At 37.3% G+C, this 24,145-nt stretch overlaps 1 protein-coding gene across 9 annotated transcripts in view; it reads left to right on the forward strand.

The window, feature by feature from the left end:
- Window positions 1-24,145, forward strand: part of NEO1 (neogenin 1) — a 241,344-nt gene that overhangs the window by 79,477 nt on the left and 137,722 nt on the right. For all 9 annotated transcript variants that reach the window (XM_027569922.2, XM_027569929.1, XM_027569931.1 and 6 more), the window contains one exon: window positions 10,693-10,829. In XM_027569922.2, coding sequence (XP_027425723.2) covers window positions 10,693-10,829 — 137 coding nt within the window. The remainder of the gene's footprint in view (window positions 1-10,692; window positions 10,830-24,145) is intronic.

Genomic DNA, 24,145 nt, shown 5'->3' on the forward strand with positions numbered 1-24,145 from the left:
GCAGTCATAAGAGGGAAGTATATAGCAATACAAGCCTACCTCAAGAAGCAAGAAAAATCTCAAATATGCAACCTAACCTCACATCTAAAGGAGCTAGAGAAAGAACAATAAATGAAGCCTAAAGCCAGCAGAAGAAGGGAAATAATAAAGATAAGAGCAAAAATGAATGATACACACACACACACACACAACAGTAGAACAGATGAATGAACCCAGGAGCTGGTTCTTTGAAAGAATTAATAAAAGTGACAAACCCCTACCCAGACTTATCAAAAGAAAAAAGAAAGGACCCAAATAAATAAAATCCCAAATGAGAGAGGAGAGATCACAACCAACACCACAAAAATACAAACAATTATAGGAGAATATTATGAAAAACTATGTGCTAACAGACTGGGCAATCTGGAAGAAATGGATAAATTCCTACAAACATATAAACTACCAAAACTGAAACAGGAAGAAATAGAAAACTTGTTCAAGTTTTCTTGAAGTTTCCTTGAAGTTCAAGACTGATAAACCAGCAAAGAAATTAAATCAGTAATCAAAAATATCTCAGAAATTATGGGAAGAGTCCAAATTTCCATCAACTGATGAATAAAGAAGATGTGGTATATATATGCAATGGAATATTACTCAGGCATAAAAAGAATGAAATCTTGCCATTTGCAATGATGTGGATGGAGCTAGAGAATATTATGCTAAATGAAAAAAGTCATAGAAAGAAAAATATGATTTCGTTCATATGTGTAATTAAAGAAGAAGACAGATGAACATGGGGGAAGAAAAAGAGAGAGGGAAGCAAACCATAAAACAGTCTTAACTATAGAGAACAAACAGAGGGTTGCTGGAGGGAGGGTGGGTCGGGGATGGGCTAGATGGGTGATGGGTATTAAGGAGGGCACTTACATACAACACTGGGTATTGTATGTAAGTGATGAATCACTAAATTCTACTCCTGAAATTAATATTACACTATATGTTAACTAAATGGAACTTAAATAAAAATTTGAAACAAAATAAGTACATGAATAAATTATTTTGTGACCATTAAAATAAATAAATAAAACATTACCATGACTTTTGTAACTGTCTTAAGAATTGGTATATTTACCTAATCTTTCCATCAAATTTATTCAGATCCAAATCAATCATAGCTATTGAAGGAAGCGTAGTGGAAATGTATCCAATTTCATTGAGTAGTTTTATTTTAAAGGGAGAGAATCTGGAAAATACAAATGCTAAGGTGTAGAGTGACTGACTGCACAATGTAATGTTCTGTTTTGGTGGAATGATAGATCAGAACCCAGCTGCAAAGGAACAGGTTATAGTTATAAAAATGCTTAATGTATTATAATTGACAATAATAGAAAAATTATTTAAAAAACAAGTGGAGAAGTCACATTTCTGGGAAGATGGAATAGATGTATTTTTCCCTATTCTTCCCACTCCTAAAAATCCCAGACATTATATGTAAAACAAACCTAAGAAGACTCTGGGGTCGCCTGGGTGGCTCAGTCAGTTAAGCATCTGACTCTTAGCTCAGATGTTGATCTCAGGGTTGTGAGTTCAAGCCCTGTGTTGGGCTCCATGCTAGGTGTGGAGCCTACTTAAAAAAAAAAAGGACTCTGAAAGGTGGAGAGAGGAAGACTGACTGACTAGAGACCTTGGGACCCAAGGAACAACATGATGGTAAGTTCCTTGGGTTTTGTTTTTGCCTCATACATCCCAACTTGAGCTGAAGAAGCTGGCAACCTGAAAATGCCAACAGGCACATGCAAAAAAGTTCTTAACAAACATGTGCTCTCTCTAGCCAGAGGACCAGGAAAGGGAAAGCATAGCAAGACAAAAAGTATAAGACTATAATCACTCCTACTTTAACCAAACACTACAGAAGAAACTGCAGCCCCACCTTCACCCATGTGAGCAAAAGCCAAGTGGGAAGCCTAGACTGCCACCCTTACCAGGTTGTAATGAGATCCTGCAACCTATATGGTATCAGGAGCTAAATAGGGAGGCAAAACTTTATCTCAGCCAGGCAGTATCAAGGCCCTCTCTTTTACTGTGTTAGTAGAAACCACATAGGGAGCGTGGACTTTTATCCCACCTGGCAGTAAAAGATATTTCTTCCCTTCCCCATGAGGGTGGTATTAAAGGAGGCCTTGTGGAGAGTCAGAACTTTCATCATCATATAGTATTGAGGCCCCCCTCAATGGTGTCAGTGGACACTATAGGGGGAATGGTAATGAGGTATTCCTACTGCACCAGCCAGAGGGCAGCATCAGTGAAGGCCTAGTGGGGAGTCAGAACTCCCAGCCCTGTTAAGGAATAATGAGGAATCCCCACTTCCCCTTGGGTATTAAAATGAAGACTGAGTAGGCAACCTGGACTACCACCTCCATCTGACAGTAATAAGGTGGTACCTCCCCCTTCCTCTAGAGCAGTGTCAGAAGAAGCCACCTAAAATGAAAGGTTTAGTGAGATCCAGAGTCTCATAACATACTCCAGATATCCAGATTTCAATTTAAAATGACTTATCATACGAAGAACCGGGAAGATCTCAAATGAGAAAAGACAATCGATGCCAACATTTAGATGGCAGGTTTTAGAATTATCTGATATATTTTAAAGCAGTCACCATAGAAATGCTTCAACAATTACAAACACACTTGAAACAAATGAAAAAAATAGAACATCTCAGCAAAAACATAGAAAAGTCTCCTCAAATAAATAGCAGATTTAAAGAACCAAGTAGAAAATTTTGAACTTAGACCATAAAAAAATAAAATCAATGGATGGGCTTAGCAGTAGACCAGATGGGACAGGGGAAAGAATCCGTGAACTAGAAAAAAAGACACAATGGTCAGTATTAGAACTGAAACAAGGGATGCTACTGCAGATCCTGCAGGCATCAAAAGGATAAGGGCACACTATAAGCAACTAAACACATGTAAATACACATGTAAATTTGACAGCTTATACAAAATAAGCTACTTGCTCCAAAACACAACCTACAACATCTAACCCAATAGGAAATAAATAATTTGAATAGGTCTCTGTTAAGGAGATTGACTTTGTAATTTTAAAACTCCTAAAAAAGTCTCCAGGCCCAGATGGTTTCACTGGAGAGTTCTAATGTTTAAAGAATTAACACCAGTTCTACACAATCTCTCCAGAAAATAGAAGTAATTGAAGCTAGTATCACTCTGATACCAAAACCAGACAAAGATAGTACAAAAACAAAAACTACAGGCCAACAGGCCAATACCCCCTCATGAATATAAACATAAAAATTCTTAACAAGGAGCGCCTGGGTGGTTAGTTGGTTAAGCGTCTGCCTTCAGCTCAGGTCATGATCCCAGGGTCCTGGGATTGAGGCCTGCATTGGGCTCCCTGCTCAGTGGGAAGCCTGCTTCTCCCTCTCCCACTCCCCCTGCTTGTGTTCCCGCTCTCCCTGTGTCTCTCTCTCTGTCAAATAAATAAATAAAATCTTAAAAAAAAAACATATGCAGAAAACTTACAAGCTAACATTATATTTAATGGTGAAAGGCAGTACTTCCTCTAAAGATCAAGAACTAGTTAAGGGAGTTCACGGTCGGTGCTGGAAGTTCTAGCCAGTTCAATAAAGCAAGAAAAAGAAAAAGCACACAGATCTAAAAGGAAGAAATAAATAACCTCTATTTGCAAGTGATATGTTTGTCTACATAGAGAATCCTAGGGAATCCACAAAAATACCTCTTAGAACTAAGAAGTTCAGCAAATCACAAGATACAAGATAAACATAAAAACCAATTGTATTTCCTCAACATCACTCATCATTAGGGAAATGCAAATCAAAATTACAGTGAGTATCACCTCACACCTGTCAGAATGACTAAAATCAAAAACACAAAAAACAAGTGTCAGTGAGGATGTGGAGAAAAAGGAACCATAGTGCAGTGTTGGTGGGAATGCAAACTGGTGCAACCACTGTGAAAAACAGTATGGAGATCCCTCAAAAAATTAAAAATAGAATTATCCTATGATCCAGTAATCACACTACTGGGTATTTAACCAGAGAATAGGAAAACATTAATTCAAAGGGTTACATGAGACCCTATGTTTATTGCAGCATTATTTACAATACCCAAGATATGGATGCAGCCCAAGTGTCCATCTATAGATGAATGGATAAAGAAGATATGGTACACTTATACAATGGAATATTATTCAGTCATAGAAAGAATGAAATCTTGCCATTTTCAATGACATCAATGGATTTAGAGAGTATAATGCTAAGGGAAATAAGTCAGAGAAAGACAAATACTGTATGATCTCACTCATATGTGGAATTTAAAAAACAAAACAAATGAGCAAAGGTAAAAAAGAGAGAGTAACCAAGAAACAAACTCTTAACTATAGAGAACAAGCTGATGGTTACCACAGGGAAGGCAGGTGGGGGAATGGGTGAAATAGGTGATGGGGATTAAAAAGCACACTTATCATGGGGAAAAAAAAAAAAGAATCTAGGTTATAAAATAGAAATTAGGCACCAGGAAACAAGATTGGGTAAATTCAGACCAAGGCAGCAGAGGAAAAAGCCAAGCCAGGGTAAGCCAAGTATGTTTTGAGAAGGGCAATTCAAAGTCATTGAAGAAAAGAGATAACATATTACTGCTCTTAATTTCTCTTCCCTAAGACTGCTCTAATGCCAAGTCTCATTGAAGAAGAATTAAGACAGCTTTAGTCCTTGAGAATAAGGAGGGGGAATGGAGAACATTCCTGGCCACTGGGAACAAACCGGATGACCATCCTTCAGAAATGGAGGAAAACTGCCTAAGACAATCTTGGCTCTTTATAATGAACAATGGTCAGAGATAACTTGATGCAAAGGACTTTGCATTTTTGGAATTCTTGTTTATGTAGCAATTCTAAGCATATAAGTGTATATTTTTCCATTTAAAAATATTTTTGTAGAAAAAAATACAGATGAATGGAGCATGAAGAAAAAAATCATTTGTATTTCTGTGTACTAGCAATGAGCGTGTGAGCACCAAAGTTACAGATACAGTAGCATTTACAGTCACTCAGAATTGAAATACCTAAGTTGAAAATCTAACAAAACTTTTTAACTAAAAAACACAAAATGCTAATGAAAGATATCAAAGAAGATCTAAATAAATAGACCTACAGTGTCTTTGGATTGGAAGACTCAGTAGTAAAGATGTCAATTCTTCAAATTGATACACAGGTTAACTCAATTCCTGTCAATATCCCAGCAAGATCTTTTGTAGATATAGACAAGACTATTCTAAAATTTAGATGGAAAAGCAAAGGAACGTGAATAGTAACAATTTTTTTAAAAAGTGAGAAGAGTCAGTCTACCCGATTTTAGGACTTTGTATATAGCTACAGTGATCAAGACTGTATGACATTGAGGATAGTCACATATATCACCGGGACAGAATAGAGAATTCAGATTTAGGCAAAAATGCCCAATTAATTTTTGACAAAGATGTAAAAGCAGATTGATGGAGGAAAGATAGCATTTTTTAAAAAGATTTTATTTATTTATTTGACAGAGACACAGCGAGAGAGGGAACACAAGCAGGGGGAGTAGGAGAGGGAGAAGCAGGCTTCCCGCAGAGCAGGGAGCCTGATGCAGGGCTCGATCCCACAACCCTGGGACCATGACCCGAGCCGAAGGCAGATGCTTAATAACTGAGCCACCCAAGCACCCCAGGAAAGATAGCATTTTTAACAAATGCTGCTAGAGCAGTTGTTCACCCCTCTCAACCTATGTCTCACACGTCATATAAAAAATTAACTCATGGACCTAAATGTAAAATGCAAAATGAAATTTGAGAAAAGAAATATGGGAGAATACCAGGATCTAGGGCTAGGCAAAGAGTTATTAGACTTGACACCGAAAGCACAATCCATAAAAGGAAAAGTTGAAAATTGGATTTCATCAGAATTGAAAACTTTTGCTCTGTGACAGACCCTTTTAGAGGATGAAAAGATAACTACAGAGTGGAAGAAAATATTTGCAAACCACATCTTCAACAAGTGTATGTAAAATGTATAATCTTTCAAAACTCAACAGTAGAAAAGCACATAATCCAATCAGAAATAGGCAAAAGACATGAATAAATGTTTTACTGGAAAAGATGAAGATGGCAAATAAGCACAAGAAAAGTTGTTTAACATTGTTAGCCATGAGGGAAATGCAAATTAAAATCACAGTAAGATATTGCTATGTACCTATCAGAATAGCTACACTTTGTAAAAATTGACAGCATCAAATGCTGTCAAGGATGTGGAGAAATGCGATCACTCTGACATTGCTGGCTGGAAGGTGAAAATGGTACAGTCACTCCACAGAACTGGCAGTTTCTTTAAAAACTTAACATGTTGCAACTACCGTATGACCTAACATTAACACTTTTGGGCATTTGTCCTGTAGAAATGAACTTCATGTTCACACACAAGTCTGCATATCTGTATTCACAGCAGCTTTCTTCTTAACAGCCCCAAACTAGAAACAGCCCAGATGTCCTTAATTGAGCAAATGGTTAAATAAACTAAGGTATATCCATACTGTGGAATTCCTGCTAAGCAATAAAAGGAAGGAACTATTGATATTTGCAGCAACCTGGATGAATCTTTGGAGAATTATGCTGAGTGAAGAAAGCCAAGCCCCAAAGATTATATACTGTATGATTTTATTTATATAATATTCTTCTTGAAATGACAAAATTACTGAAATGGAGAACAGATTAGTGGTTGCTGGGGGTTAATGAAGAGGTGGGAGGAGGAAGAAAGAGGGTGTGGCTGTAAAAGGGCCGTAGGAGGGACCCTTGTGATGGAAATGTCAGTATTCTTTTTTTTAATTTTTTATTGTTATGTTGATCACCATACATTACATCGTTAGTTTGTGATGTAGTGTTCCATGATTCATTGTTTGTGCATTACACCCAGTGCTCCACGCAGAACGTGCCCTCTTTAATACCCATCACCAGGCTAACCCATCCCCCACCCCCTCCCCTCTAGAACCCTCAGTTTGTTTCTCAGAGTCCATCGTCTCTCGCGGTTCGTCTCCCCCTCCGATTTCCCCCCCTTCGGAAATGTCAGTATTCTTGTTGTGATGTTGTACTCTATGAGGTTACCACTGGTAAAGACGTACATACAATACATCTCTGTATTCTTTTTATTTCTTTTTAAATTTTTTTTAAAGATTTTTATTTATTTGTCAGAGGGAGAGCAAGAGAGAGAGAGCACAGGCAGGGGGAGCGGCAGGCAGAGGGAGAAGCAGGCTCCCCGCCGAGCAGGGAGCCCCAAGTGGGGCCTGATCTCAGGACCCTGGAATCATGACCTGAGCAGACCTGGCAGACGCTTAAATGAGCCATGCAGGCGTCCCCTCTCTGTATTATTTCTTAAAACTGCAGTTACCTCATAATAAAAAGTTTAGTGGAAAAAAAACAAGAGAATAAATATTGTTCCCTTCCTTTCCTACTGTTTTAAAAGAAGAGATGTCCTTTTGTGCTCTAAATCTTATTACTTTCTATTTTCTCCAGCACTTTTATGAATCTTCTTCTCAATTTTTTTCCTCTCCATTGGCTCCTTCTCTTTTTGCCTATAAAGAGGCTTACCTTTCTCTCACTCAAGTAACAACACACAGAAACTAAATTAAACAAGTAAATTTCCTTTTGTTTTCCCCTTCACACATACTACCCTAACCTTAAGAATCTTCCTTGACATGTGTTTCTTCCTCAGCTTCTCTATCTAATCCATCTACATCTGTCATGGACTATCTCTGAAAACCACCTTATTCCAAGCTGCTGTCAGCTGTTAACCTCAGTTACCACAGGACTCTCCTTTTCTTCCCATACTTACTCTGGCTTCATTCCAGATACATCCTCACATTCCTGCCAGAGTGATCTTTTCAAAGCTCAGATCTCATGACATAATTGTCAACCCTCTCCCCACTTTTAAAAATGCTTAATGGATTTCATTGTTTTTAGGTTAAGGATTCAAATTATTAAAATGACTTTTAAAACCTTGTGTGGTCTGGCTCCATCCTCATCTTTCTCTTTCTTAAACTTGGCCACACTGGTTATTTTCAGATCCGGAAACACACTGTGGTCCTTTCTGCCACTGTTCCCTTGAATATGCTAGTCTGTCTTTCTGAAATCTTTTTCTCCTTCCCATTATTAGTTAGCTCCTTCTCACTCTTCAGATCTCTGTTCAAGGGTTACTTTGGTCAGAAAAATTTCATTTCTAATTTCCTGGTAGTTTCTTCTGGTGTAGCATTTTGTGGAATTACCGTCTTTCATGTGTGTCTTTCCCACTGAGTTGCATGGGAGCACTGGCTATGTTTTTGCTCACTGCTGCATCCCCAGCTGCTGTCTGACACATAGAGGCGCACCAATAAATATTTGCTGAGTGGATAAATCCCTCTCCTTACCTTCATCATCCATTGTTTTTAAGAGTTGTCTCTCCCTCAAAAAATACTTTTTGCCTTCTTTTTATCTCTGTTATTGCCAGAGTTCATCTTTTTCTCTTTAGTTCTGGACCATTACAGTAATTTCACAATCAGACTTTCTGCTTCTAGTCTTTTTCCCATTCCTCTTGTCCTTCACTGAATCGTGTGATTCATCTCCTTCAAGGCCTTTCCCTTGGCAAAACAAACAAACAAAAATCTCCTAGACTGAGCCCTGACTCCCCAGCAACACACACACAATTTCCTTTGCCCAGCGAAACTCAACCTAACTTGGGTCCAATGACCATGCTTACTTTTCACACACTGTTCCTTTTGCTTACATCTTTGAATTTTGGAGTTCTAAAGACTCGATTGCCATCTTACTATAAGCTCTCACATCATCATGTGAACAAGTTAAATGAATTCTGCCAAGCTAACAGCCATTCTTCTTCCCAGGCTTCCTTTAAGGGAGGAAAATCAATTCCATTAAGAAAGATTGACTTCTGTACTGGCACTCAATTATGGCAAATAGGAGGCAAGCAAGTATCAGGAATATTTTTTAGTATAATTATTAAGTAGGAATTACTGTATCTCAGTTCAAAAGTACCATACCAACAAGTATTTCAAATTATCTTCTCTTCAGCTGGATATCATATGTATATATTGCTGATTTTCCACTCGTGAGCATTGTTTTCCACTTTTGAAGATTAGTAGTAATTTTGTCTAAGGGTGAAATAGAGGATTTTAAATTTTGTAAATTTTTCTTATTTTGTGAGGCATGGAAACCCTGTCTTATCTCTCTGTTTTATCCAAGTAGTTCTTGCTCTGTTCCATGATATGTTTACTGCTTCTCTATCTCATCACATTAAATTGGAATTTGAGGTCTAATAGAGATGTTTCAAATTAGAAGGCCACTTGATAAAGTTGAGTCATGATCTTGCAGGGTATTTCATAGAGAAGCCACCAAACCTGATTCTGGTTTTCCTCTTTCTTTGTACAGAAACTTAATCTTGTTTATCAGATTCAGGAAGCTTAATTACTCAGGTTCACAGTGTACTGAAATTTAAGCTAGAATAGCTCTTTACTTAGGATGAGAATTATAAATGTGGCACAGACTGAATAGTCATTTCCTCTCTTTTTTCCCCATCAGAAATTCTCTGTGAAAAACCGTATTTTTTGTTGAGCATAGTTACAGATAGGAAATGTGACAGTCTTAAGATTTGAGAGAAAAATCTGCCTATGAAAACCAGTTTAGACATAGAACCTCAAAATAAAAATAAAATTATAACTCCACAAACTCCAAATCAACTAAACCTCTGTGCTTTATAAAAACTTGATGAGAATATTGATTTGTGATTTTTTCCCTCGATGTTATAAGATCACTTACTTTTTCTTTAAATATTCTCCTTAAAAGGTTTAAATCACTGTATAGATTTGGGTTATAGTGGTCAGTGTCCTTGATGATGGCATGATAGCAGGTTCTTACCTGGTAACCACATCCAGGTTGCTCTCTGGCAACCGTGTTCTCTCCCTTCCCTGTCCCTTTTCCTCCCTTTCCTAGCCAAGCCACCACAGGAAACTTTCAGTAGGCATCATGGCCCCACGACTTTGTATTTCTTATCTGACATTTTACCTTCTCCAGTTGTCCTCTCAATTTGGCGTACCTGAATCAATGTCAGATTGATTCCAGAATTCAAAATTAGATCATGTGCAGAAAAACTGGGCAGAGTTGGAAGGCAGGGATGGGTTGTGGGGAGTGGAATTGGTTACAAAAGTAGTATACCTTTGAGAATAATTAGACGTGTTCAGAGATAGGGGCACCTGGGTGGCTCAGTTGGTTAAGCATCTGACTCTTGATTTCGGCTCAGGTCATGATCTCAGGATTGTGAGATCAAGACCCGATTTGAGCTGTGCGCTGGGTGTGGAACCTGCTTCAGATTCTCTCTCTCACCTGCCCCTCCCAACCCCAAGCTTCATGCTCTTTCTCTCTCTTTCAGAAAAAATAAGTGTTAGAGATAATTCATTGTAACATTTAGGTTCGTGTTTGTGATATTTATGCATGTAAAATATGAGCAGAGTAATTGGACTAAATTAAATTCTGCTAATTTTGTTAGTCTCTCTATAGCCATATAAATAATAATGCTTTTTAAGTGTTTTCTCTGTTTTATGTAGAGAGTTTCTCAGGTATTTATTATTTTCCTAGTTCTGAAATGTGTCAATATTTTTTTATGCAGCTCTGAAAAATTGGTGTTGCTGGCAGGTGGTAGTCTGGAGATCAGTGATGTTACTGAGGATGATGCGGGGACTTACTTTTGTATAGCTGATAATGGAAATGAGACAATTGAAGCTCAAGCAGAATTTACAGTACAAGGTATGTAAATATTTCCTGTGTAAATAAATTCTGTGTACTTTATGGGTTTGCTAATTGTTTAACATTAGAGTAGAAGAGACAGTACAGCATAATAGTTAAAACCCTGAGCTTTATGCCAGTTTGCTTAGGTTCAATTCTGGGCCTTATATTTCCTAGCTATGTAACTATAGGAAATTTACTTAACCTCTCTGACCCTCATTTACCTCCTCTGTAAATGGAGATAACAAGAGTACTTACCTCATTGAGGTTGTTTTAAGGATTTAAAAGAGTTAATATTTGTAAACTCCTAGAATATGTGACTAGAATATGATAAGAGCCCAGTTAATTATTGATATTATCTGCAGTATAGTATGGGGAAGGCTGTGTTCTGGGGCATCTGGAAGTTCAGCTCACTTTTCTTGTCTCACAGAGACTTCTTATACTCTGACCTAGAATCTTTTATCTCCTAAGCATTGGTGTTCCCTCCTTTCTGGAGAATAGATCACCCAGGACGGAATGCGCTGTGTCTCTCAGTGTAACATGGTCATCTCTTTGATGATTTGATGATTTATTTCTTTCCGTTCAACTAATGTTGGTCATCACAGCGTCTTCCCTTACAGGCTCTCTGATTTAGAAGTCAGAGAAAATGAACATGGCATAATCTCTTCTTTATCTCCATGTCCCTTGCCCTTCCTCCATATTGAAATGTACCCTCAGAGGAATATTTGCTCACTCTCCTATAATTTGTCTACACCCTCATTTTATCTTTGTTTCAACTAAAAATTTTAAGACCTTTTCTGTTAACTTTCAGAAAAATCCAACATTGCTTGGATATGTAGAGGTATATTTTGGCTCATGATACTCATTATTACCTTGTCTCAAATTGTATTATATTTGATAGAATACTTTCTGATCTGTGGTTTAGGGTTATTTCATATTTTTATGAAAGTTTGTTTCTCTTGGCTCACTGGTGGGCTTGAGTAGGAAGTATGATAGCCACATTTATACCTCCAGTAGTCACCAGGGGACTCAAATTTGTTTTGTTTTATATACAATATATATATTTTAAGTTTGTTTATTTTTGGTAATCTCTACACCCATCGTGGGGCTTGAACTCACGACCCTGAGATCAAGAATTGCATGCTGCACTGACTGAGCCAGTCAGGTGCCCCTCAAATTTGTTTTTGATAGGAATTGGGAAATAGACTGCTTGGGGTCCTTCTATGCTGGCAAAAGCACAGAATGTTTATGTTCTCTATTGCTATTTGTGAATGGATTCATAATCTCTGAAAATCAAAAGAACAAGCCTTAGACTAGAACTGTTACAGTTAGTTGCATAACTGTTGCCTCACCTACACTGAACCATTATTCTTGGCTAGGTGGACGGTTGGCTGTTACCAGTTGTAGAATGATCAGTTTCTATTTCTGTTTTGCTTATCTGTTTATCCAGTTTATTTCTTTACCTTTGTGTGGGTGGGATCATACAGGTAAAATATTAGTGAACTCCATCTTATTTGGTCCCTGTTCCTCCCTTACTAGATGTTTTCTCTTTTTGTTTTTACCATTAGTCAGATTCTTGGCCTAACACTGTCTTCCATTTCCTACCTGTACCTCCGTTTCCTCCACTGTAAAGTGCCTTGTTATTAACCTCAAATGTGAGGTATAATTTCTGCCATATGTGTCAGTTGCATTTGTCCATGTGATTGTTTTCTGCTTTTTAACTTTTATTTATTGTATGGAATTGAATTAAAACTCTTCTATTCACTTATTAACTACATTTTTTTTAGTTGTAAGATAATACATACATCTTACAGTTTGTACCTAGTTCCATCTTATCTGTCCCTAGAGAAAGTGCCCTTTAAATGAGTACATTCTGGAAAACTGAGGAAAGAATAAGAGTAAGGAAACCTAGATATTAAAAATTACCACAGACCTTCTCTAATTAAACAGCATGGTATTGGCCCAAGAGTAGGCAACCAAAAGGAATAAAATCCAGGTGTTACAAGTAATTATGGAACTTAAAAAATACTATCAAAGTGGCAATTCAGTTCAGAGGGAAAAAGCTTACTTTAACTTAAAGGGTATTGGTCCAATAGATTTTCAAGTAGGAGAAAATAAAGTTGGTCAAAATATGAAAAAATGAAGAATATGTGAGTTTAATGTTTGTATTATCTGTGCTGGAAAAGACAGAACAGGAAAGAACATGTCAAGCAAAAACCAACAAATGTTGACTACGTACATTTTTTTTTTAAGTTATGTAGAAGAGCCCCCTAAATTAAAGCTAAATGCAAATGATAGGCTAAGTGAAAATAGTTGTAATGCCTAACTGAGAAAGGGTGAGAATCCTGAAAATACAGAGAGTTTCTGGAAACTGATTATAAAAAAAGAAATAACCTGAGGAAAATTGATAAAGAATATGAACAGGCAGCTCAGAAAGAAGAGTTTATTAGCTGTTTGCATTTCTTTATTGGCAGATAGTCAGTCATACTAGTAGTGAGAAAAATACAAATTTAAAAGATATCATTTTTCCCAACCATTATATTGGCAAAAATGGAAAAGATTTTGACCTCCAGAGCATGTGGTGCGTTGTTGAGAACTGAAAATGATTATTGATATCATCTTGCCAGTACAGAATAGATAAAAAACATTACCTCCTTGGTACTAGATATTGTATTCCTCAATGAAATTTAAGGTTGAATTAGCTTTTTTGATACCCTTATTATAGGGAACAACCCAATTCATTTATTAACCAAGTCTTATCAACTGTCCACCGATTCTTTCTCTTCCTCCCCACCTCACTTGTTAGGTCCATTCGATTTCTTGCCTATTGTTGAAAATGCATCCTATCTGCTAACTTCTCTATTTCTGCATAGTTTTGGATTGGCTTGAGGCTAATAGTTGTACATGTGTGTTTGAGAGTGCCTGCCATAGTCTAGATCTGCAGTAGAGGACTGGGGATCGTGGTGCTTAAAGACACTTAGAGGTTAAAAATGTTGGTGAGCAGAGGAACTATAGTAGGATTTTTTTTTTTATTTATCCAAAAGTTTATACACAATGCTTTATAAATCCATGGTTAATGACAAGTTAGAAAAAATAAATAAAATGTGTTTTCAAAGGTATGAAGATAGGGTTGTTATGTGTCCGTGAAAGAATTAGGAAGTACTTATCATTACTCTCTAAACTAGATGTCTCAGGGTAAATTTTATGGTAATACGATATTGTACTAACAAATTTTAACCTTTCATTTTGAGTCACATTTCTTTTTTTTTTTTTTAAGACTTTATTTATTTGAGAGATGGAGAGTGAGAGAGAGAGAGCATAAGATGGGGAGGGTCAGAGGGAGAAGCAGACTCAATGCGGGGCTCAATCCCAGACTCCAAGATCATGACCTGAGCTGAAGGCAGACATGCAGCCGACTGAGCCACCCAGGTGCCCCTTGCGTCTCATTTCTGAACTGGATTATGAGTGGTTGAAATTGAACAAAAGTTCTACACCATTGATAAAGAAAATAGTTTCTAGGCCAGTTTGCATTTCCTACCAAACTAGTCCCAGCTGTTGACTCCTTCACCCAAGATCAACTCTGAAGAAACTGGAGGAGTAAGAGGGAAGTGTGGGGAAACTAAGGCTCTCGTGAGTCCCTGTGTGTGGGGGTGGTGGCTATAGCCTGGGATTAAGGACTGCGTGAGGAAGCAGTGAGAAGATAGATTGGAAGGCTATTAAAATAGTTCTATTGTTATTTCTCTCTGGTGTTGCCTTGAGACCGTCTTTCCCTGTTCGTTCCCCACAGAAATGAGCAGCAGTGGCCCAGGCTTCCATGATTATTCAAAAGATCTGCTAGGGCTCTGATGGCATTAATATAAATGGGTATGGCCTAATTGTCCATAGGGGATAGATAACTACCTTTTTTCTCCCCTCCCAAGCTCCCATTGGTGTGTTTCAACCTAGGAAGACTCTCTTCCCAGTGTTGTTTCTTCCTGAGTTTAAATGAGAGGAAATGTCTTGGAATGCCCAGCAAATTGGAGTAAATAGCAGTAGTTCTAAGGTCCCTGCGGCTCCTTGCTCTGGGGCTCACTCTCCTCTCCTCTTAATTTCACCAGGTTGGTTACAGTGAGGTCTGGTAACCTTATATATTACTAGACAGAGTGACTGGTTCCCCAGAAAAACATTAGTTTATAGCCAAACTAGTCACCTGAATAGTACAATTACTCTCAAAGAAAGACAACTGAGTGAATAACATATACCATCTGATAGAGAATTTTTGGAAAAGATTGACCAAGAATTAAAAATAAACTTGACAAATATTATTTCAGGAGATTAGAAAAATATAACAATACTATGCAAAAACAAGAAAACATAACAGTGTAGAACCAAGTAGAAATATTCGGTATGAAAAATGTAAAAATAAAGAATACAGTAGACTGGATGATGGTTGAAGGTGTACAGGTGATAAACTCATGAGTTGGAAGATGATGCTGAAAAACTGAGAATGCAACATTAAATGATAAAGAGAACACATAGAATAAAAGCCAAGAGGCATGAAAGTTGGATGTAGAGGAGTTTCTATCCAGGTAAGTAGGAATCCTAGAAGAGAGAACAAAAAGGGAGGAGAAAATATTTAAAGAAATAATTAAGATCAGTTTCTCAGAATTAAAGACTAACAGAAGACCTTAGTCTGAAAGGGCTTAAAGACTTCTGTGTGTGAGTGGGAAGGAAAACCCACCCTTGGGCCCATATAGTGACATAATATCAAAGACAAAGACAGAATTCTAAAAGCTTCCCGTGACAAAGAGCAGATCACCTACAAAGGAACAAGAATTATATTGCACCTAGTGTCAATTTTGAGAAATCTGATTTTAAGAGGAAAATGGAGTAATGTTTTTTATTTTTTATTTTTTAAATTTATTTATTCATGAGAGAGAGAGAGAGGCAGAAGCAGAGGGAGAAGCAGCCTCCCCACCTAGCAGGGAGCCTGATGCGGGACTCGATCCCAGGACCCCGGGATCATGAACTAAGCCGAAGGCAGACGCCCAACCATCTGAGCCACCCAGGTGCCCCTGGAGTAATGTTTTTTAAAGTGTTAAAGGAAAAGAACATTGAATCCACACGGAATTTATATCCATCCAAAATGTTAGTTATAATAAAAATTCTCATCATATAGGATCTCAGAGGGTTTGCTATACAAAGATATACACTGAAAACAGTTTTGGAATACGTACTTAAATAAGAAGAGACACTTTCAGGAAATGCTGCAAGAGATATGGGAGTTTTAAGACATAGCCCTCAAATTCTTTGGCGGTCCTCCTAATGAGTAGTGGGGTTTATATCCCTTGCCCTTGAATCTGAGTGCGCTTGGAGCTATTTGCACAGAGTATGGCAGAAGTGGCGTCGTATGACTTCTGAGGCTTATAAAAGGCCGTGCAGATTCCTCCTGGTTCTTTTGGAATTACCACTTTCCAGTCACTTCTTGGGATCTCCCTCTCAGAACCCAGCTGCCGTGCTGTGCGAAGCCCAAGCCACAAGGAAAGGCTGCATTGTAGGTGCTCTGGTAGACAGCTCCACTGAGCCCACCTTGCAGGTCATCTAATCAAGGGACCAGACACATGAATGAAGAAGTCTCCAATCGATTTGAGATCCCAGCTTTCTAAGTTGCCCCCACACATTCAAGTTTTTATAGACATGGGGAAGCAGAGATAAGCCATTCCTGCTGGGCTGTCCTAATTCCTGACCCAAGGATCTGTGAGCATAAGAAAATGGTGGTGGTGGTATGCCACTAAGTTTTGGGCTGATTTGCTGTGCAGCAGTTGTAACTTGGGAAAGTGCAAGTTTTTTAAAAGACTAGAATCAAAGTAAAAATACATCAGTGATAATCCAGAATTAAAAACTTTGACCATACCAAGTGTGGAGGTAGAATAATATATACCATTTGATGGAGAATTATTGGGTAAAAAAAAACCCAAGAATTAAAAATAAGCATGTTAAATATATTTTTTAAGAGATTAGTAAGGTATTAGTAATATAATTGATATTTATAGGATATTGCACCAAATGAATAAATTGTTTTTTTAAATAGTGCCTGTGAAACAGTTACTAAAATATACCACATATTGACCACAGAACAGTTCTTAGCAGATTTTAGAGAATTGAAATTCTGTAGATTTGACTACTGCAAAATTAAGTTTGGAACTAGTTATGAAAAAGTAACTTTAAAAACTGGTAACTTGAAGATCTCCTTGTGTTTGGGCATTAAGTGAATCACTTTGAAATAATCCGTCAATCAGAAAAGAAATTATGAAAATTAGGAAATTGTTTGAACTAATAGAGATATGACCTATCAAAACTTATGGGATGCTTAGAAAAAATTTATAGCCTTAAGTACAGGTATTAGAAGAGAAGAAAGACTGAAAAATCAGTGATTTAAATATCTATCTCAAAAAGCTAAAAAAAAAAAAAATAGCAAACTTACCCCAAAGGAAATACAAGAGGGGAAGTAATGGCAAGAGCAAAATTAATAAAAGAGAAAAAAACATTCAAAATAGAGAGTTTCAGCAAAGCCAAAAATTAGTTCCTTGTAAAGCATAACAGCATTGATAAACACCTGACAGTACTTAAATGCAAGGCTTGACAAAGGTCTTTGTTTAGATGAAGAGTGTACAAACTGCAGCTCATAGACCAGATCTGCCACATTGCTTGGCTTTATATAGCTTATGAGCTAAAAATCATTTATACAGTTTTAGGGGCACCTGGGTGGCTCAGTCATTAAGCGTCTGCTTTCAGCTTAGGTCATGATCCCAGCGTCCTGGGATTGAGCCCCTCATGGGCCTCCCTGCTCAGCGGGAAGCCTGCTTCTCCCTCTCCCACTCCCCCTGCTTGTGTTCCCTCTCTCGCTGTGTCTCTCTCTGTCAAATAAATAAAAAATCTTAAAAAAAATCGTTTATACAGTTTTAAATGGTTGAAACAGAATAATATTAGGGTGATGTATGAAAATGTTATGAAATTCAGTTTTATTGTCCATAAATAATTTTATTGGCACACAGTCGCATTCATTTATATATTGACTGTGGCTGCTTCTGCGGAGTTGAGTAGTTGTGACAGAGACCACATGACCCACAAATTCTAAAATATTTACTCTCTGGTCCTTTTTAGAAAAAGTTTCAACTCTTGATATACACTCTATTAAGAACTCTTACAGATCAACAAGGTAAACAAAGACCGATAAACCAGTAAAAAATCATCAAAAGCCTTGAGCGGCCACCTCACAGATCTCCAGGTGGCTACTGAATAAGTAGTTATCATCATTAGTTTTCTGAGATAGGCAAATAAAAGCCACAGTGAGATACTGTTCCGCCAGAGTGGCTAAAATTAAAGAGACTAATAATAACATGTTCATTAGGATGAGGAACACTCTGATGTACTGCTGTTAGGGACTACACATTGATATAATCACTTCAGAATACTGTTTGGCAGAATCTACTGAAACTGCATATAAACGTATCTTATGATATAATGGTTGTATTCCTAGGAGTATACACACCAGAAATGTATAAATATATGCATCAAAAAACACACAATAATGTTCTCACCAGCTTTATTCACGGTAAATCAAAACAGGAAACAGTTAAAACATCCATCAACAGTAGAACGGATAAGTAGTGTTCTAATCCTACAGTGGTATATTATCAACAGTGAAAATTGACAGACCATTGCTACATTCGACAACATGGATAAAACAAACACCATTGAAGGAAGGAAGCCAGTCACAGAAGAATACATACTGTGTGATTCCATTTTTATAAAGTTCAAAAATAGGCAAAACTAATCCGTGGTTTTAGAAATCAGGATGGTGATTACTTTTGGACAAAGGCAGGGTAGTGACTGAATGTGGAACAACAGGACCTCTGGTGTGTTCTGTTTCTTAATCTGGATGGTAAGCTAAAATAGTTGAACGTGTACTGTTAATGTGTGTCACGTGAGGTCTTTTTTATTGTTTACAGATAAGTTACTATGTACAAAAAAAGTTTGGAAAATTTTATTTTGAACTTTGTCATAACTGAAAGTATTTTCTTTTTCAAACAGGGAAAGCAGTTTATGAGAAATAGTTGGAGATTATACACACACATGCACGCACGCACACACATGTATATAAAGTTTTTATATAGTTATTTCTATATATATGGTCATGCCTATCTGACTTCTGTTATTTTTTTAAGAAGTTATAGCCACAGGAAATGCCATAGTGAGTGTTAATGCAGAAAAAGGTTATAAGTTCATTCTTCATCTGTTAAATATTTCAAATTTATTGTTTTATCATTAACTCCTGGGATTTCTACACATGCTGTGACGTGAATTAGCCCGTCGTGTATTTCCTGTCATCTCAGATTGCCGATAACACCCATTGGTCATGAGTTTGTTTTTTTTTTTAAAGAGGAATTTTTCCTTTTCTCTTACAACATTCATAACAGTCTGTGATACACATCTCCACTCCTCCCCCCCACACACAAAAGAAGAAAATTTTCCATTTGTTTTCTTGTGGGATAAATTGATAAATTCTGAATTGGCCACCTCCTTGACTTTGTCAATACTCATAACAAATCTCACTGATTCTACAATCTTTCTCTGAAGTCAGAGCCTAATGTCATTCTTTTTTTTTTTCTCTAAAGATTTTATTTATTTAATTGACAGAGAGAGAGAGAGAGAGCGTGAGGGGGAACAGAAGTAGGGGGAGTGGGAGAAGGAGAAGCAGGCTTCTGGCCGAGCAGGGAGCCTGATGCGGGGCTCGATCCCCCGGGATCATGACCTGAGCCGAAGGCAGTCGCTTAACCAACTGAGCCATCCAGGCGCTCCAAGCCTAATGTCATTCTACATTTACCCTTTTACTCTATCTGATCTCTACTTACATTAAGACATTGATCTCCCCTTTTCTGCCAGTCTTCTGCTTGATTTCACTTCTTTTTAGTTCATGATGAATTACAGTAGTCTGCTCTCATTTGTTAGAACTCCCAGTTCTTGATAGACATAGGAAGAGATCTCTGTAGGAGCTTCTGCAAGTCTCCAGGCATCTCATCAGAGGGGCGTAGGGATGCCGGCTGGCGGGAACAGGAGGAGACAAGGCCTCCATAGAGACTGTAGTTGTCCTTCCTGCTGGGGAAGAATCACACTTCCTCTCCAGGTGCTGGAAGATCTGCTCTAAACATCTGTAACACTGGGACTTTTACCACCAGTTATAAGGTCATTGTAAGGAGTGACTGAAAAAAGTAGCCTTCACTTAGTAAAGTTCCTGGGACCATGTAATTGTTTTAGTTATTGTTACGGCTATTTTTGTGTGTGGGGAGGGGGAGTAAAATATACATAAGATTTACCATCTTAAAAAAAGAACTCTCAGTTGTCTTGGCTTAGGATAAACTCTTTACGGCCTGTGTATAAAACATAATCAGACCCTTCATATAAAGGCAACTTTTTCATTGTTAACTGAGAAGCAGAGTAGTTAAGTGCAGTCTTTGGACCCAGCATGCTTGGGTCTCATTTCTGTCTCTATGTGAACATGGGCAAGTTATGTAACTTACGTTTGTCTTAGTTTCTTTTATCAGTTCAGTAAGTTGTTATAAGGATTAACTAAATAAACTTCTGGCACTCTTCCGGTTGAACCTGGGATAGAAATGAAAGTCATCTTTACCAAACTACATATAGTTTCCTGAACATACTATGCTGTTTGATTTCTCCATTCCCCTGTATCCTCATACCCTCAGCTAAACTTTTCTGACAGTCCTTCAAGATTAGTTCTGATCTTAACTTTGCTATGAAGTTTTTCATAACCACCCTCTCACCCTCAGGTGATTATGATGTCTCTCAGAATAGCTCTCTTTTAACCAGTAGTGTTTCTCATTGATTTGTTTATATGCCTTTTCCCACTACTGCTGGACTGAGGTCCTTATCAACAGGGACTGATACTGGGGTGCCTGCCTGGTTCAGGTGGTAGAACAGGTGACTCTTGATCTCAGGGTTGTGAGTTCAAGCCCCAATTTGGGTGTAGAGATTATTAAAAAGAAGTGAACTTAAAAAAAAAAAACCCAGGGACTGGTATTAACTATGATTTATCATAATAGATTATCAGCAAGTAATTATTGAATAAGTGAATGAAACTTTGTAGTGAAATTGTGAACTGTGACAACTGGAATGATTTGATGTTTGTGGTTACTTTATTACTTATATTTTCCTTTGTACCTTGTTTTTCATAGACTTCTATGTAAAAGAAATTGGGATTAAAAAAATCTTCTAAAAAGTTATTCTGGAGGAAGATGAATCATTACTCTAACTTATATAATTGAGGCCAAAATTGCCACATTCATATATACATATGTTTATAAACAGTGCTTTATCGTCTTTATTAATGGTTATTCTTGACCTTTTGATGCCTCCCATAAGCCAACATAAAGCTTAAACAAAAGCACCAAAGCCGCTAAAGATGAGCTTTCTTCCAAATGGCTACTTGAAAACTCTTATATTCCTTATTTGCTATTGTAGTTCAAGACTGTGTGCATTGAATCCCTTCATCTTTACTTCCAACCCCATGAGATGCTCCACTGTTTTGTCTTGATAACACTATATTATCCTGTTTCTCCTTTTCTGTGTCCATTCCTCTGCTTTTCTTTTATGAGCACCTTTTCTTCAACATGCACATTAAAATATTAGTGTTCACATAGTTCTGTCTTCAGCTGACAGCTCTTTGTGCTCATGGTTTCTGGTATAAGGTACATAACAATAACACTCAAATTCCTGGAGCAGACCCATTGCTGAGCATCAGACATTTCCAGTTGGGTGTCCCACAGGTCCCTCAAACTTGACGTGTCCAAAGTTGAACTTAACTTTCTTCCTTCAAAATCTTTCTCTGGTTTTCTGTATCTTCGTGGTGTTACTGCCCGCTTCTGCCCTTGTGCTAGAAACACGAGAATCATTTTTGATCATTTCAGTCTTTTTTATTTCTTCCCACATCCAGTTCATGTTCTCTTTCTCCTTGTCTTTACACCCCGGTTCAAGTTCAGTTAGTCTCCTTCCTAGGCTACTTCATTAATATCCTAACTAGTGTTTCTTGTTCTAACCCTGGTTTTTCTTAAAATCCACTCTTCAGAATGGCAGAAATGATCAAAATTCTTCCATTAAAAACTTGGAAAAATAATTGCCACGGATAAAAGTGAAACTTATAAATTAACAGGAACCAAATGAATGTCTCAGTTGAAAAAGGGGGAAAGAGAAAATGGTCTGTTTACAGAAACAAGATAAAAATGGAAAGTTGACCTGAAAAAGTTCAACTTTATGAATAGTAGAAGAAATGCAAATTAAAGTAGCCCTTTTTTGGCCCATAGGTAGAGTTTAAAAATAATAATCTACTCTTGGCAAAATTACAGTAAAGTGAGGATTCTTATACATTGCTGGTAACAGTACAAATTAATGTAACCTTTTTGTTAAGGCACTTTGGTAATATAATCAAAAGTCTTAAAATTTGCACACCCTTTGGCCCACAGTTCTGCTTCTAGTAATTTCTTTTAATGAAATAATCCAGGATGTGTGCAAAGATTTATGCATAGAAATTGCAATGATATATATTTGTTGGAGTGATATATATTTAATGGAGAAAAATTATGAACCATCTAAATGGCAAACAATAGGTGATTGGTAAAATAGATTATGTCCTATCCATATATCAGAATACTATACATCTAACAAAAGTCATATTTTAGAAGACTATTAAATGGCAAGATTAAATCCTTTGAATATATTAAATAACATATTATTTGTGTCACAGTTATGGTATAAATTGGGTCATGTCCTTTGACTTTCTTCTACAAATTACCACACACTCATTAGCAAGAAGCCTTATATGTCTTCTTTTTGAAGTCTTATCTATAATTTTCAGAATACTGGATGTTTACTTATCTTGAAAGGGTCGTTTTTCTTCTAAATGTCAAGCAGAGAGAGAATTAGAGTCTGAGTCTGATCAGTCCATTATAGCCATTGCTTTTTTTTTTTTTAAGGTTTATTTATTTGAGAAAGAGAGAGCATGAGTGGGAGGGGCAAAGGAAGAGGGGAGGGAGGGAGAATCCCAAGTAGACTCTGTGCTGAGCGCAGAGCCCGCTGCAGGGCTTGGTCTCATGATCCTGAGATCATGACCTGAGCCAAAACCAAGAACTTAACCAACTGTGACACCCAGGTGCCCCTTGCCATTGCTTCTTAAGGAATTTTAATTTCAAGGGCAACAGTTAGTTTCTTAGAAACCCCATTTAGTTCTTTTGTTTATGTTGTCCCTTTTGCCTAGAGTCTTTCTCTTTCTACTCTCTTGCCTGGCTTTCCTCAGAAATCTCTGAAATTCTTGCTCCTCTTTACTCCCATTGTTTACACCCATCTTCTCCCCACCTTCTTTGATTTTGTGTATATGCCTTGCATATGTCTTTCTCACTTGTCACATTTAAGGGTTTTTTTTTTTCAATCTGTTTATCTTTCTCTCCTACCAGACTGAGTTCCATGAGGACAGGCCTGCATCGTGCCAACTTTTTGATCCATAGCACCTAATATAATGCCTGACACTACATTTTTGTTGACAAATGGATAAGATGTTTGGACATTTTTATAGTTTGCTCCCTATATCTGAGATATTTCGCAATTTTACTTCATAGATGTTTCATTTTTGAAGCCATTGTTGTAAATTAGAAATTGTTTTACAATTGTTTTATAATCCTATATTGGGACCTGAATCATTTTAAATTGGTTTGCAGTTCTTCTTATATTTTTTATCACATCTCAGTGGTCATGTTAGCTTTCAGGTAAATCCCATATTTTACAAGCTTGAAATAATTTTCTAATAGTTATGTAAATTTATTCTGAAGTACAATAACCTCATTTCCATGGTAACTAACCCCCTTCAGGAGAGGCACATTTACTAAATGCCAACAAAGCACCAGGCACTGTATTAGGCATCTTTCTTACATCATCACCACAAAGAAGGCATTCTCATCTCCATTCTATAAATAAGAAAGATGAAGCTCAAGTAAATGAAAATGCTGCAAAATAGAAGGGTCATTCATATGCCTGAAGATCCTGCCTGTTTATTGTTCATGCATTAGTCAAAGTGCAGCATGAGAAGAACTCAACTTTATTGTGCTTTTATGTTACCAAATGACCCTAATCAGGAGGAAGTTTTGTGGGACAAATAAGCAGGAATCATGGTGTAGAAATGGATCCCCGGTTTCTATAAGACCACTAAGAGATCAGCATTGCATATCATAGAAGGAATATGGTATGATGAAGAGAGCTATGTTTTTGGAGGCGTGTCCCTGTTTCCCATTCTC

This window comes from Zalophus californianus, chromosome 6 (genome assembly GCF_009762305.2).
Source record: "Zalophus californianus isolate mZalCal1 chromosome 6, mZalCal1.pri.v2, whole genome shotgun sequence".
Lineage (NCBI taxonomy): Eukaryota > Metazoa > Chordata > Mammalia > Carnivora > Otariidae > Zalophus > Zalophus californianus.